Genomic DNA, 17,166 nt, shown 5'->3' with positions numbered 1-17,166 from the left:
ACTTGGCTTAAAAATCCATTAGGACATCCCGATCAAAAAAGCCAATTGGACCCATGCTCTGTTTTCCACGCTGTTGCCTTGGCAATGACTGAAATCCACCATTCTTTTCCAATGGGAGTTTTAAACTTAAAAATGCAATTGCTGTAGAAATATCTGCTGCTGCTTTGTTGTCAAATTTTAATCACTTATACTCCCCATGGGCCTGAACCTACGTGATCAAATAAAGTCACAATAGGTGCAATGGTGCCCCCTCTGTAAAGACTTGCAAATTTTCATTGAGAGCTAAACATTTACTTTGTCAGAACTGTACTAAACTTGCCTTAAAAATCCTTTAGGGCATCCCAATCAAAGAAGCCAATTGTACCCATTCTCTATTTTCCACGCTGTTGCCGTGACGATGACTGAGAGCCACCATTCTATTTCATTGACAGATGCATACTGGAAGATGAAATTGCTGTAAAAATGTCTGTTGCTGCTGCCTTGTTGCATTTCTGTGTGTCTGTATGTGCCTGTATCACTATTGTCACAGAAATATGCCCTCTGCTGCCATTTATAAAATCCCCCTCCTCAGCTTTCTGGCTCCGAATTCTGCTTTAATTTAAAGGGCTCCCAGTGAGGTGTGTGCAATGGTGTGTGTGCCTGAATATATTTGTTAATGTCTTAATATGTATGTGTGTGTTTTTGTGTCTCAGTTCATCTGGATGTGTCTGTGTTTACAACTGCTGCTGTGATTACCATGGAGATATAAAGTGTTTTGCTGTCTGTCTCTTAAATGTACATTAACCTGAAAAAATCTCCCACCTCAGCTTCCCGGCTCTGAATCCTGCTGTCGTTTGAAGGGCTCCCGGTGAAGCAGCCGGCAACAAAGTACATGGCTGAGCTGAGGTTGGTTTTACACACCCTTTATTTTACTACAACAGCCAGGCATTGACAAATTAAATCATTTATTATAATAATAAAGAGTATAGTGAATTAGTATAGGGAAATGACATATATTATTCTGCCTTACACATGACATACGTGTATGTATTGCATCAGTAAACCTGGCCTGGAATTACTTTTCAGAATATGTGGGCAACAAACTTGGCTTCACTTACTGTCCATTACACTTGACCTGCAAGTGAAGTATCTTCCTGCTTGATCCAAGCCATCATACATCAATGTTCTTGGTCAAGTCCAATCCATTGAGCTCTAGCAGCATTTCAATTTGTCCAAAAATCTCAGTTCTAAAGATATTATGGCAATAACCAGATATGTGCAAGTCTTTTAGATACCTTTTACTAAAATGTTTGATAGGTAACTCTTACATTCTCAGAAACTCAGATAATGACAGAAGTGAAACAAAGAATTACCAGGAGTACATGTTTTGACCAAATAAAAAAAGCAAATCAAGAAATTTGTGCTCAAAGCTTAAGACTTTGTCCCTGTTTGCTTTCATGTCTTTCACCACTTTACATCATCTGATGTTACACTGGTTGTGACTTTACTATCTGCAAAGAAATGCCTTTAAATGTGAGGAAGTGAAGGTAAAACCTGCTGCTATATCAAATGCTGTTATGCTGGAAAATTTGGCATCAAAGTTCTTGGTTGGAGGTCTTGAGAAACACTATATTTGTTCTGTTGTGTACATGAAAATTAGAGTACCAAACAACTAAATATAAACAAAAATTCAACATGAAATATATCAGGTCATAAAACCTGAGTTCCTTTTGTTAATTTGTTTTTTTATTTGGATTTTTCTTGTAAAACTCCAATATATGTAATGATAAAAAAAAAGATCTATGAAAAGATTTTAATGCTGGTAGAAGTGGAGAATGAGGGCTCATACATTTATATCAGGTACCCGTGTGAAAAATTGCTGTAAGGCCAGTGATTACTATTACTATAATTAGCTAGCTGTCCTGTCCATTCTCATGTCTGCTGGTGCTGCTCCAGCATGACTTCACAGGTCCGTCCCAGTTCTCCCAATTTGACCTTGGTGTACTCCGCTCTATTCAGTGCCATCTGACAGTCCTTCCTGGCTGAATAAGTGGACCCTTCATGAGGTTGACCAGTAGCTACCTGGTAAACGAAAGGAGATTCAGCTTTATTTTGCTGATGAGTTTCTGATTAGCTTTCATGATAATATCCATGGATATAAACAGCAGTACAGCCACTCCTTTACTACTTAACTATTTCAAATGACAAATATAGTAATAACCTTATAATAAAGTTGGTAAGGACAATAGCATCTGAAACAGTACTTGCACTAATGAACATTACAGCTCTGTTCTATTACATTATTACATTACAGCTCTAGCAGTGGTGTTTACTACTACTCTGTGTCAGACCTGTGTTAAGTAGCGGATCTGGGCGCTCAATTCACTTTCCACCCGGTTGACGGAGCTCTGGAACTGTACCAGCTGCCTGTCCAGGTGGCTGGCATTTGCTTTGTCTTTGGAGAGTTCCAAAACTATATTACCTGTCAAAGTAAGCATACAAAAACATAACCATTATATAGATTAGATTTCCAAATGGCACAAATGAATAACAGAAAATTCTGAGACATATTTCCAAGTGTGAAAGCCTTTTATTGGCTTTTACATTTCCACTGTCTTATCTTACACATGGGCTGTTGGAACCTCTAGCTTGACACCTACCAAACTCAAAGCTCAGTGTTCTGTTCCAGAAACAGATCATTTAAACTCTGCTCGCTGGCAGGATTTCTTCAAGAAGTTTCTGTGTCTCCTCCCTCTTATTGAGTCTGCAGAAGCTGTCAAACGAGCCATTTAATTTCTGCATCACAAAGTTCATATTAAAGTGCTGATCGGAGGCCATTCATTTTTAGAAGTTTGTGTCAGGAGAAGAAGATAAATCTCGTAAGAGTAGCCAATCTTTAATGACGATTGTTTTTCTGATCAATCAGTGTAAGGACTACTATCACTCCTTGCATGTACAGTGTGGATTTATCATTAGTTCGGAAGAAAATTTATAGGCTTCACAGTCCTTTATTATACTGGCACTCTGTAGATAGGCCTATTAGAACTGTCATTTTGTTAATCAAATCACCTCCTGTCAAGCCTCAAGAAACAAACAGAAAATTGGAAAACTGAATTCAATGTAAAATACTTCAATTAATAAAATTAAGTTTTCAAACATTTTTTTTAAATTTTCTATCAATGAAATATGTGATGAAATAGAAAATAGAAAAATGTAGGTATTTTTCATTTCACATAACACTTTCTGATTACACTTCTGTGAAGAATGTTGATCTTTTTTCTCTGTTGCCATGGTGAATCGTTATATCTGGGCATCATTGATGATGGCCTTTTAATGCATGCTGTATGCATGTGAGTTAATCAATTCAGAGTTTACTAAAAATAACTTTGATCAGCAGTTCTGCAACCAAAAGAATTTCCCAACTCAGGGCTAATCAACACAGACTTCAAAGTTGAGTTCATACCCTTAAATGATCGGTTTCATAAATAGCACAAAATTATATTTTTGTGATTAGCGGCATTAGGTGCATGTTCCTTTGCAGAGCTACTCAAACCCATCCAATAACATAATATGCTATTTCTTGAATTTCTCTTTCTCATCCCAATGGCAATGAACAAATTTCTTTTTTTTTTTTTAAGTCGATGTCAGTGCTTCCCAGTTTCAGATTCCTGTCACTGTTTTGGTACCAAGATGAGTGCTCTGAAGAGCTGAAAGACATTGTTACTACATGTTCGGCATATAATTTGTATTTTAAGGACAGAACAGCTCATGACTTGCTGTCCACTCTGATCACTATTGTAGATGTCTTGAAATACAGTTTGTACTAGTCAAAATTTTATTGTGGACATAATTTTGAATACAGTTTTGACTAGGAGAAATACCATTATGGGTATCTAAAATGTAATTATAAACAGTAATGAGGTTCTCATAAATGTTAAACTGCGATAGATGACTCTTGCTGCCAAGCAAGACTGTAGACCAGCCTAAATTCAGCTGGAGTTCCCAAACAGTAAGTCTGTCTCTATCCCGTTTTTCCACATAGAATTGGGCAGGTATAAATTTAGCTTTTAACTAGAGTACTGTATATATGTATTTGTCTGCTGGAGCAAGTACATAGTAGCACTTGCATAAGCAGCAGCATCTACAGTACAAATCCTGAGCAGTAACTCTGGGTGTTGAAGCTGCTGAAGATTTTATTAACATTAGCCAGCACATTGATGAGACCTTGTGCAGCAGCAGCCACACTGCCCTTTAATTCCTGAAGCAGAAAAGTCATCACAGGATGTGAGGCTGAGCTTATGTTTCCATTAACCATGGGTTAGCTAACTAGCTACAGAACCTAGCTAAGACAGTATAAAATATATGCTAACTTTAGCAGCTGCTCTAGCGGACGTCTGTCAAACATGTATAATGTTACTAGGCCAGCCTTTGAAGTTAAATGCTTCAAACCAATTCAATTCTTAATGCGAAAACAAAACACAACAGGAGAGCGACAGATTTACTTGTGGTTTGGGAGCTCCACCTGAGCTCATGGAAGCTATTTGGTGGAGGTCTACAGAGGTGAGGCAAGAGCCATCGGAATGTAAAGCAAATCATGAACCTGCTGTTTCCTCATTAATATACAAATTGCATGCAGAACATGTTCCTGAGTCTCTCCCCTCAGAGCCCTTCTCTCCATGCCAAAACAGTGACAAAAATGTGAAACTAAAAACAACTGATATCAACTAAATAAGATGTTTGACTAGCACTGGTGCCTCACAGCAGCCTCACAGCAAGGTTCCTGGTTTGAAACCCAGCAGGGACCTTTCTGTGTGGAGTTTGCATGTTCTCCCTGTGCTTGCATTGGTTTTCTCTGGGTACTCCGGTTACCTCCCACAGTCCAAAAACATGTACGTCATGTTGATTGGTAACTCTAAACTGCCCATAGGAGTGAGTGTGAGTGTGTGTAGTTGTGTAGTTGTCTGTCTATATGTGGCCCTGCAATGGACTGGCGACCTGCCTTTTGCCTGAAGAAAATGGGGACTGCCGTCAGCAGATCCCCATGACCCTAAATAGGAATAATAGGGTATAGATAATGGATGTATGAAAAGTCAGAATAAATAAAAAAAAGTCACTAAAAACCATACCAGATTCAAAAAAACTAAAATAACAATGTGATAATTTGATTTATTTTTCAATGCAGATTTTTTCAGTATTAATACTTTACTTTAGTAGTTCCTTCAAGTTTCCTCTTGCTGGTTTTCCAGAATCACCAACTGTACCTTTAAACTCATACAAACTGTGTATGTCGTTATGTTCAATAAAAATAAATAAATTAATTAAAAAAAATAAATGAAAAAGAAACAAGAACTCAGACCTATCCACAAATAACACAAGCATAACCCTACATTGCTAAGAGATGTAATAGTGGCCTAAGACAAACAAGTTTCTGTTGTACTATATAAATAGTAAATACTATATTATCGCTGATAGGTTAGCATTGTCTAGTGAACATGAGCTGTTCTTACAGACAAGAACAAACTACTTAAATGTATGGAACTAAATACATTTTGATAGTTAAAAGGTCCCATCACCAAATGACAAATGTCTTTCACTTCTGTGTAAATGTTGCAAGTTAAAGGAAAGCATTTTCCAACCACATTTTTAAAAAAAATTACTTTCATTTGTTTTAATTTATCACCTGTATTAAACACTAAAGCTGTATTAAACACAAACCAATTTAGCTTGCCACTTGCTCGGCTATCATTTTTTCTGTATAATTTTTATCAGTGAAATTTTGAGAAACGGTCATCTTAATTAACAATGCTCAATATCACAATTAACTAGGGCATATATGCACTTTTTGTTAAATTTGGTATATTATGTCCTCACCGGCACACTGCAGGACCATCGCTATCTCTTTCTCCACCTCCTCCAGGGCTTTGAGTCGCTCATTAGCCATAAGTAGGCAGGAAACAACCACTGTCTGCAGATCTCTATTAACAACTCTACGGTACAAATAATCACATTCAGTTTAACCCAGACAACTCAGATCTATAAAGACACGAATACATATACAACCACCTAAACCATAAACCTGTTTGGCTCGATCCACCTTTATAAGACCGAGGCATGGAAGTTCGAACCGAACACCAACAAAAAAGCCCACAAAATCGACGTCACACAGACGCACAGTGGTGACGTTCCCTTGGCGGAGAAGCAAGATGGCTACATCGGCTTGGCTGCATGGCCCATCTGCTATGAAATTAACAGAGGGTTTAGTGTCGGTTCTGAAAGAACATCGTCCAGAGTATTTACCTGATCTGTTGGCTAACTACAGAGAATTTGGCGTGTTCCTGAACCAGGTGAACCCCGTCTGGAGGAGCACATTAGTTTAGAAGCTAGATACTTGTTAGCGTGCTGTCGCTGTGTTGCAGCTGCTAGAGGCTTTGTTGTCCACTGAGCTCACACATGGGGACGCAATATGTAACAGAATCCGGTCTGTTGTTGTGATTGTTTAACATGTTTTGCCTCCACTACTGGTTAACACATTTCTTTGTTTCTGCAGGGCGCAAGCACCGTCGGGGCTCTCGTGGGTTTCAGCAATGCCAAACTGGGCTCGAGCAAGACCAGGTGATATTTCATGTTAGGTGTATTGATATAATCAATCGTCATTAAATTTATAATACAAGTTGTAACGTTATAATGTTATTGTTTGTTTTTGTGTTTCAGCAACATATTAGCTTATGTTAATTTTAGGTGCTGGTACTAATGTCGCCTTAAAGAGAGAAATAAATTATTTACTTGAAAAAAATTTAGCTCAAGATTAAAAAAATTATATATTTTTAAAAAATGCATTGAATTTTAAAATATATAATTGCTATACTACCTTTTAATGAACCGTTCTGTAACCTTGGAGGTTGGTGCATTTTCTTTCATAAGGCAGCTTTTTTGAAACCTTACTTTACATGAATATTACTATCATGAGTTTAGGTAGGGGGGATGGATATTCCCATTGATCTAGTAGTTCAGTAACTAGTATCTCTTTAACAAAGCAAACCAAGAGCTCAGATCAGTGTGCAGAGCCAGAGCTTCAGTTCGTTTCTCTAGGGAGCCAGCTTGTTTAGCCAGGGAGCTAATAATATAATACTGTACACTGTAGTACTGTAGTACACTTAGTGACACACATACTTGTGTTTGCACAATCACTTATTTCACTGGATACAAATGAATACATTGATTAAAAAATAAATTTAAAAATTTAAATTTAAATTAAAAAAAAAATTAAAAATTAAAATAACATTTTTGTGTGCACTTATACAAATTGTTTCCAACAGCATCACACAGTTCAAACTGAACCACTTACAAATTGCCTTCCATACATGTCACATTATGGCAGATTAGGGGCTGCTTGATTATGGAAAAAAATCATTATCACAGTTATTTTGGTCAATATTGAAATCACAATCAAAAAGATTTGTGGTGTTACATAGTGGTGCAGACACTATCTTGTAACACATGTTGCACATAATATAACCCACATCAGATTCCTCAAATCCAAACTGTACAGAAAACAGAATTCATTCATTCTTTTTTTTTTTTATAACCCCCAGTTAGAGCCGTAAGGCTCTGTGTCTACTGTAGGCAGAGTAAATCTGTCAATTGTTGTCTCTTTCTTTGTAAGATGGAAGGAGCTTTCATTGAAAAACAAACAAAAAAGAGGCATTGATGGCGGTAGCCAATGTTTATCCGTTTTATATTATCAAGTTTGCCCTAGCTAAATGTTGTGTTACAAGCTTCAGATTTGGAACAGATTCAATAGCTGAAGATATAACACACTTAACTGCCGAAAAATCTGTGTTTTGTAAGACCTGTGACATTTTGAGAGGAGGTACTACAAACAAGAATTTTAACTTGTCAAATCACATTGCCCATCTGAAAAACAGACATGAAGAAGTGTACAATGGATACCTCAAAGCCAACACACACACACACCAACTATCCTCATGTCCTCCTTCCCTACATACACCCGGTCAACAACATAAATAGCATAACTAACATATCAACAATTACTATTAAAAAGTCTAATGGCTGTGGGGATCTCTTCAACCTCTCAGTTCTGCAAGGTAGCGAGATGAGCTTGCCACTGCAGTTGCTACTCTGTTTGGTCAGTATATCGTGTAGGGGGTGTTTATTATTGTTCAATATAGCACGCAGCTTCCTCCACATCTACTGCTCCACCACAGTTATGAGAGGGTCCAGCCCCCTGCCTAGCACAGAAGTAGCCTTTTTCACCAGTTTGTCCAGGTGCCTACAGTTGCTGTCCGTAATGCCAGTCCCCCAACAGACAGCAGCATAGAACAGTGTACTTGCCATGACAGTGTGGTAGAAGACATTGTACAAACCAAGCCATCTCAAGACGAAGAAGTGGCACTGACCTTTTCTGTACTGCATCCACATTGGCAGATCATAAGGTCTGCACTGTCTCTATGTTCTGTCCATCAATACAGAGTGACTGGCATGGTGCTTTTGAGCTCCTAAAATCCACCACCAACCCCTTAGTCTTGGTGGTGTTCAGGAGAAGATAGTTTTTTAGTTTTTTTTTTTCAACGGACCTCAAAGCTAAGCCAGACATCGTTCATAATTCATTACTGTTTTGTTACAGGATTCAACTTAAAGCACTGAACGACCCTACTGGAGGAATTATCCCTATGTAGGATCCAGTCAGTGAAGGCCTCTACTAGGTCCCTGTCCTCCCCCTTCCAGTCCAATGCGCACACATGCCACAACAGCCCCGTATCATCAGAATACTTCTGAATTTGGCAAGACTCTTGAGTTATACCTAAAGTCTGATCTGTAGACCAATGAACAAAAAAGGATCAAGAACAGTACCCTGGGGAGCCCCAGTGCTGCATTGCAGTGTCCCATGCTGCTGGATGTCAGGCTGGATGGATGTCCATAATCCATGGCTTCAGGGAGGGGCCACCCCCATACATAGAAGCTTGTCTCTGAGTATGGGAGGCCGTATAGTGTTAAAAGCACTGAAGACGTTGAAGAACATAATCCTCACATGGCTAGGGGATCAAGATCCTAGCCATGTGAGGAAAACCTCTGTTATGAATATTTGCATGATTCTAAATAACCACTGTATTAACATAGTCCTGCGTAATAGGAAAGTATTACAATAGTCAAGGTGGCAGTGAAGTAATCCCTCCGTTTAATGAGATCCTCTGAAATCCACAATGTTGAACAATTTTTTCCCTCTCTGTAGTCAAACCTCTGTGTTAGTTTATGGCAGCCCTGAATTCCCCCGCTTCTTGGCGAGAGCAGATAAAAGTTGAGACTATCCTTTGTTCATAGCTCGTCTTGACTACTCTTCTCTTGTTCCCTCTTCCTGCTTTGCTCATTTCCTCTAGCTCTTTTTCCCTTTTTACTGTTTTCTCAAATTCAAGTTCACCTTGGGAACACTCAGACTGAGCGACATCATGGGGTACCGCCAGCCAGACTAGGCGAAATGACGTCAAAAGTGGGCTACAACTGCCTCTCTCTATTCTGTGAATCAGCTGGTGTCTCAATTACTGCCGCGCCCATTTATTTTCCAAATTGTCAAGACTTGTTAGTAATTAGTTGTTAATTTCTCTTATCAGAGCCGGTGATCAAACTACAATGCCACTTTGACTAATAACATTCTAAATCACTTAGAGGTAGCTTAGTTCATACATCATTCAGGCCAACTGCAGTAATATCTGAAGTATACATTTCTATCATTTATGCTCAGCTTTAATAAATGGCGGAAACCTCAATCCATCTCTCCTGGTCTCTGTTGGGTGTGAAGCTATAAGGTCACAGTTGGGTTCTTCAGATTTCCAAATTGATAATTGCATTCAGATCATTTGAATGGCTAATCCCTGAAAATGACTTGGTGCTCCGAGGTAATTCATTGATAATTTTCACAGATGATTGATAAGAAAATGAATATATTCAAAATTGCTACACTCTTCAGAGGCTCTTTAATATGAGCCTTTGGCTGGAAAAAGTTGTGGAAGACTTCTTGTCTAATACTGGTGCCCAAAACAGGGCGGCCGGTGGAGCTGAATGACTATAGACCGGTGGCTTTGACATCCCATGACATCCCATATCATGAAGACCTTGGAGTAGGTTGAGGAGGATCTTGAGCCCCTAGCCATGTGAGGATTATGTTCTTCAACGTCTTCAGTGCTTTTAACACTATACGGTCTCCCATACTCAGAGACAAGCTTCTATGTATGGGGGTGGCCCCTCCCTGACACCATGGATTATGGACATCCATCCAGCCTGACTGTCAGGCTGGGAAGATGTGTTTCTGGTACACTGCAATGCAGCACTGGGGCTCCCCAGGGTACTGTTCTTGATCCTTTTTTGTTCATTGGTCTACAGATCAGACTTTAGGTATAACTCAAGAGTCTTGCCAAATACAGAAGTATTCTGATGATACGGCTGTTGTGGCATGTGTGCACATTGGACTGGAAGGGGGAGGACAGGGACCTAGTAGAGGCCTTCACTGACTGGATCCTACATAGGGATAATTCCTCCAGTAGGGTCGTTCAGTGCTTTAAGTTGAATCCTGTAACAAAACAGTAATGAATTATGAACGATGTCTGGCTTAGCTTTGAGGTCCGTTGAGATTCACAGGTCAGAGGACCTTCCCATTTATCTCCTCTCCGTGGATGCTGGCTCTTTTTAGTTATAGCCTGGATAGAGTGTCCTTTTTAGGATTAGCTGGGGTTCGAAGATGAGATAAGTCTTTGGAATGTTTGTTTTAAGACAATTTCTTGAACCTTACTCAGTTCCTTGATGTGTTTATGGTGAGGATCTGGGTCCTGGAATGTTGAACCCCCACCTCTTGGAATGTTTGAGGGGTAAATCATAGTGGGGTTTTCCTTCTGCTACAAGAGGGACAGCTAGTTGTCCTGCACAGTCCTTCAGAAGCCTTGGACATACTCCATCTGGTCCTGCTGCCTTCCCTGGCTGAAGTCTCTTGAGCTCAGCTACAACCTCTTCTGTTGTTTGAGACAGAAAGAGCTGTTCAGATTTTAACAGAGGGGTGGTGGAGGTAGAGAGAGTGGTCATAGAGGTGGAGACGGAGGTAGCAGTCATAGAGGATGAGGTATAGTTATGGAGCTGTGGAGGTGGAGGGAGCAGCCTCAGAGGTGGAGAGAGCAGCCTCAGAGGTGGAGAGAGCAGCCTCAGAGGTGGAGATTGACGGAGCAGCCTCATATGTGGAGGTGAAGGTAGGGGGAGCATCTGCCACGTTGGAGAGGGAGGGAGCAGCCGCAGAGATAGAGGAGGCAGCTGAATATCTGGATGGGGCAGCCTCAGAGGTAATGGTGGAGGGAACTGCCGTCGAGATAATAATGGTGGAGGGAGCATCTGTAAAGGTAATGGTGGAGGGAGCAGTCTAAGACATGGAGGTACATGAAGCAGCAGCAGAGATGGCTGTGGAGGTGGAGGGAGCAGACAGAGAATGAGTGAGGCGTTTCAGAGGGGGAGGGAGCAACTGCTGGGGTGGCGGTGGAGAGAGTAGCTGTAGAGATGTAGGCAGAAGTAGCCACATTATCAAACCTAATGTAATACTGGTTGAAGGTATTGGCTCTATCTACATCACCATCCAAAGGCTGAGAGTTGTTCAGTTTGTTGGCAGTGATTGTTCTTGCCCCTATCCACACCTCCCTGGTATTATTGTTCTTCAGCTGTTTTTCCAACTTTTTCTCGTCCTCCACCCTAGGTCGCTTCAGTGTTTTTCTCTGAGGTCCCGTTTGTATACTCCTCAGTTTCTCCTTATCCCTGTCCTGGAATGCCCTCTTCTTCTGGTTCAGGAGGTCTTTAATGTCACTGGTGATCCATGGTTTATTGTTAGGATAGCACTGTACTGTACTAACTGGGAGCACTGTGCCTCTACAGAAATTAATGTAATCAGTGATGATGTTGACTCTCCTGTCCAAGTCAGTTTCCATTTCCTGCTCCTCCAGCAGTACATCCCAGTTTGTGCACTCAAAGCAGTCTCTCAATGAATCCCTTGCTTCTAGTGACCATTTCCTGAAAGGAGTTGTCTACAGTGGTGGTAACAGGAAGCTTCTGTACACAGGGTCTCTATGTGGGCTGAAGGTAGACCATGCTGTGATCAGATCTACCCAGTGGTGGAAGAGGTATAGCCCTATAAGCCTCTTTCACGTTAGCATAGAACATTCCACCGATGGCGGCACCTGCAACGGCGTGACATTATCCGTGATGCCGTTGCAGGCACCGCCTTTGGTGGAATGAAAACAACAATGGCGATGATGTATGTAAACTCCCTTGGTGCATAGTATGGGCGGAAACCAACTGAGACCAATTCAGTGTCCGGAAAGCAGACCCTCTCTTTCACAGTCACATTTTGGGTCTCTGTCCATTCGTACAGCTGTGAAGCCAGATATATCCACGCGTAAGTCCGGAATGTTGTTGTTCAACCAGGATTCAGAAAGACATATGAAACTACACTCCCTGTACAGCCGCTGGTTCCTCACAAGTGCCTCCAGCTTGCCCCGCTTGCCACATGCAGTGAGTTCCCCATGATTTCAGAAGGCAGAAAAGGCTTGTATCTCCACTAGAGGTCGACCAACCTATTGGCCCGATTTTTTGCACATTTTAATTAATCGGCATCAGCCGATTTCACAGCATATTTGGCCGATTTATAGGGAGGCACATCTGCGAAGTGGTGTTGTGGAGAAGTGTGCGACAAGCAGGTTGTTTAGTGAGCTGAAAAGTGTCCAAAAACGGTAAGAAAGTACTTATCTTTCGTTTTTAATTTAGCCTTATACATTTCATTGTTTGAATATGAAGCTACTTTTGGAGAGCGATTCGTCTGTATTGTTAGCGAGCTGTAGTTTAGGCTGTAGGCACGGGTACCAAAACATGCTAACAAGCCCAGCGGCTAAATTATTATAGTCACATACACACGGCTTCAGCTATTGATGGCAGGGGAAAACCATTCGTTTCCAACACGTAATTACATTGTAGCGTATTAGACTTGACGCTATTTGAAACTAAATTGTGAACTGTGTGTGTGTAGTTTTGTTTCCATTATTCCCCCTTTTGTTACAGAAATTTAAATAGAAACCAACAAAAAACTCTTTTAAACAAAGAGTCTGTTATGTGAAAAAAGTTGATATAAGCTTGTTTCATAAATTTACATGGTTGAATTTGTGCACATTAAAAGATAGCGTGACGTGGAGCTGATTCCACAGGAGAGGAGCTTGATAACTAAAGGCTCTGCCTCCTGTTCTGCTTTTGGAAACTCTGGGAACCACAAGTAGACCTGCACTCTGAGTGCGAAGTGGTCTATTGGGATAATATGGTCTTTAGGGGCCGAAGCTCGATCATGAAGGGCTTTGTATTTGAGGAGAAGGATTTTAAATTCTATTCTGAATTTTACAGGGAGACAATGAAGAGAAGCAAGTATAGGAGAAATATGATATCTCTTGCTTGTTCCTCTCAGACCACTGGCTGCTGCATTCTGGAATAACTGGAGGCTTTTTATAGAGCTACTGTGACATCCTGACAAAAATGCATGGACTACCGTATTTTCTGAATTATAAGGCCCACTATTTTTACTCCTCTAGCTGTGAATACATATATATATATATATATATATATATATATATATATATATATATATATATGTATTCACAAAATGACCGTAAACATACACATACATTTGCTATATATATATATATAGCAAATGTATGTGTATGTTTACGGTCATTTTGTTGAGTTACATGGCACTCTTGGCACTCAACTTAATTGAAGATAATATTGTATCGCCGAAAAAGTAAAAGTGCTTATGTTCACGCTAAACTCTTAACTTCTAGTGTAACACAATGAAAATGCCACCTGAAAGAAAGCGCTATACTGCAGATTTCAAAGTGCAGGTAATAAAATATACAGCTGAAACAAAGTTTGGAGTGAGTTTCTGCATTCAGGCAACCCAAGAGAGGAAGCAAGGGCATGCCACTTCAAAGCTATACTTACAGCTTTTGTAATGCACTTTTGCTTGTCTGTTTTCTTCATAGGCTAATTTAGACTATAATTATAAATGAAACTTATACACCAAAGCGATTTTTTTCCTCCTAAACAAGGCTGTTTTTGCTAAAAGTGTCTTATACTCTGGAAGCTTTAATATCTGGACCGCATTATCAACTGAATAGTTTCATAGATCAGCTGAGTGCTTCCTAATAACATTGCATAAGAGAAGGATGTACAAGGTGAAGAGAATTAGTCCTAGCGCAGAACTCCATAGCTAACTTTTGTCTGACAACCTGTGAGAACCTGACAAAATAATTTTAACGTTATTGAGTGCTGCTCCTTTAATAAAAATGATGTACGGTTGTCTTTAATAAGATTCTGTGGTCAGTGTTGTCAAATGCAGCACTAAGATTTAGGAGGATAGGTACAGAGATGAGTCTGAGAGAAGAGAAGATCATTGGTGATTTGGTGCTGTTTCTGTAATATGATATACTCTTAATCTTGACTGAATAGCTTCAAATAGAATCAGAATCAGTCAGGTTTATTGGCCAAGTTTGTGCACACAAAGAAGGAATTTAACTCTGGATCAGTAAGCTCTCTCTGTGTACACTAAAATAAAGTTAAAACTTTTTTTAGAAAAAAAAGGAAGACATGAGGCTAAAGAAAAAGCAAGCAAAATAAATAAAATATTTTTTAAAAAGGGCTAGAATTTTTTTTTTATATACAGTTTATAAACTAGGAGTGCAAGGATTTAAGTATACGAACACCTTTGACAGTGATGTGACACCTTATATGGGGTAGGTAAAGATGTGCAAATATGTATAGAGTATTAATGCACACACTGTGACATTAAATGTTAATCGGAGCGACAGCCTAGGGGAAGAAACTGTCTTTGTGCCGGGTGGTTTTGGTGTAAAGTGCTCTGTAGCGCCTACCAGAGGTGAGGAGTTGGATCAGTTTGTGTCCAGGGTGTGAGAGGTCTACAGAGATGCTTCTCCCAATTCCTGACCATGGATCGCAATGTCGGCCACAATGATCCTCTCTGCATTGTCAATAGCAGTCTGTTTCTGTCAAGGTTTGCAGCTGACCCAAGACAGTTACCGAAATGCAGAGAACAGACTGTATGATGATGTTGTAGAATAAAAACCCTTTGAAAAGCCTTTAAATGCTCAGCTTAAGTGGAGTATTTAATGCCAACATGGAGAGCACAAACTTTTCTGAACACCTATGTGGAGTGCAGGGTAGGATTTGATGTGAAACACTGATACACAGTGTCATGTTTATTAGTGTCCCAGTCTCCCAGTCTGCTTTTGGAAACTCTGGAAACCACAAGTAGACCTGCACTCTGAGAGTGAAGTGGTCTATTGGGATAATATGGTACTATGAGGTCTTTAAGGTATGAAGGAGCCTGATTATGAAGGGATTTGTATGTGAGAAGAAGGATTTTAAATTCTGTTCTATATTTTACAGGGAGCCAATGAAGAGAAGCCAGTATAGGAGAAATATGATCTCTCCTGCTAGTTCCTGTCAGGACTCTGGCTGCGGCATTCTGGATTAATTGGAGGCTTTTTATGGAGATATTGGGACATCCAGATAGTAATGAGTTACAGTAATCTAGCCTTGAGGTAACAAATGCATGGACTAGTTTTTCTGCATCATTTTGAGACAGGATGTTCCTAATTTTGGAAATGTTGCGCAGGTGAAAGAATGCAGTTCTAGAGTTGTTTTATGTGTGAGTTAAAGGACATGTCCTGGTCAAAAATAACTCCAAGGTTTTTTACAGTAGTGCTAGAGGCCAGGGTTATGCCATCTAGAGTAGCTATAATTTGAGAAAAGTTATTTCTGAGATTTTTTGGCCCAAATATAATGACTTGTGTTTTCTCCGAGTTTAAAAGTAAAAAGTTACTGGTCATCCAGGCGTTTATGTCAGTTAGACAGGCTTGAAGTCTGGTTAACTGGTTTGTGTTAACAGGTTTAATAGATAGATATAACTGAGTGTCATCTGCATAGCAGTGGTAATTAATAGAGTGCTTCCTAATGACATATCCTAAAGGAAGCATGTACAGGGTGAACAGAATCGGTCCTAGCACAGAACCTTGTGGAACTCCATAACTAACTTTTGTTCGTGTGGAAGGTTCATCATGGACATGAACAAACTGGAATCTGTCCGATAAATAGGATTGGAACCACTTTAACGCTGTTCCTCTGATACCAATCACATGCTCCAGTCTCTGTAATAAGATGTTGTGGTCAATGGTGTTGAATGCAGCACTAAGGTCTAGGAGGACAAGTATTGAAACAAGTCCATTATCTGAGGCTAAGAGAAGATCGTTGGTGACTTTCAACAGTGCTGTTTCTGTACTATGATGTGCTCTAAATCCTGATTGAAAATCTTCAAATAGTTCATTCCTGTGTAAGTGGTCTGATAGCTGCTTAGCAACAGCTTTTTCTAGGATTTTAGAAATAAATGGCAGGTTGGATATTGGTCTATAATTAGCCAAGACTCCTGGATCAAGACTAGGCTTTTTGAGTAAAGGTTTGATTACTGCAGTCTTAAAGGCCTGTGGTACGTAGCCTGATACTCGAGATAAATTTACCAAGTCCAATAAAGATGAGTTCATTAATGGCAGGGTGCCTTTAAGCAGTCTAGTCGGGATGGGGTCTAAGAGACACGTTGATGATTTCGATGAAGCAACTACTGATGTAAATTCAGAGAGATCTATGAGAGAGAAGCAGTCTAAACATAACTGAGGTCCTACAGATGATTCAAGAGCTACTGTAGTAGAAGATTCATTTATTGCAGGTATAGGAAGCATCTGCTGAATTTTATCTCTAATAGTTGTGATTTTATTTGTAAAGAAACTCATAAATTCATCACTGCTGAGAGCTAAGGGAACACTGGGCTCAACAGAGCTGTGACTTTTTGTCAGCCTGGCTACAGTGCTGAAAAGAAACCTGGGATTGTTCTTATTTTCCTCGATTAGTGATGAATAGTATACAGTTCTGGCTTTACGGAGAGCTTTTTTATGTTAGTAGACTGTTTTTCCAGGCTAGAAAAATTTCCTCTAACTTTGTGGAACGCCACTTCCTTTCCAGCCTTCGTGATGCCTGCTTTAAGGTACGAATATGTAAATTATACCATGGGGCTAGTCTTCTCTGATTCACTAA

General features: G+C 39.9%; 2 protein-coding genes across 3 annotated transcripts in view; one reads left to right on the top strand and one right to left on the bottom strand.

Annotated features, from left to right (window-relative positions):
• Window positions 1–886: 886 nt before the first annotated feature.
• med11 (mediator complex subunit 11) lies at window positions 887–6,136 on the bottom strand. The gene is made up of 5 exons (XM_026330102.1): window positions 6,056–6,136; window positions 5,851–5,966; window positions 2,331–2,461; window positions 1,802–2,061; window positions 887–1,764 (listed from the first exon to the last, which is right to left on the bottom strand). Exons 2-4 carry the CDS (start codon window positions 5,918–5,920, stop codon window positions 1,912–1,914), a joined length of 351 nt encoding a protein of 116 aa, XP_026185887.1. The 5' UTR covers window positions 5,921–5,966; window positions 6,056–6,136; the 3' UTR covers window positions 887–1,764; window positions 1,802–1,911.
• A 16-nt stretch (window positions 6,137–6,152) lies between these two features.
• Window positions 6,153–17,166, top strand: part of pelp1 (proline, glutamate and leucine rich protein 1) — a 39,927-nt gene continuing 28,913 nt past the window's right edge. The window contains exons 1-2 of one of the 2 annotated variants that reach the window (XM_026330090.1): window positions 6,153–6,323; window positions 6,527–6,591. In XM_026330090.1, the coding sequence (XP_026185875.1) occupies window positions 6,183–6,323; window positions 6,527–6,591 (206 nt within the window). In that variant the 5' untranslated portion in view covers window positions 6,153–6,182. The remainder of the gene's footprint in view (window positions 6,324–6,526; window positions 6,592–17,166) is intronic. The other variant, XM_026330082.1, reaches the window with a different exon arrangement.

Source organism: Mastacembelus armatus, chromosome 18, assembly GCF_900324485.2.
Source record: "Mastacembelus armatus chromosome 18, fMasArm1.2, whole genome shotgun sequence".
Taxonomy (NCBI): domain Eukaryota; kingdom Metazoa; phylum Chordata; class Actinopteri; order Synbranchiformes; family Mastacembelidae; genus Mastacembelus; species Mastacembelus armatus.
Note: the sequence above shows the minus strand (reverse complement) of the source record. Positions and strands in the feature narration are given on the sequence as shown.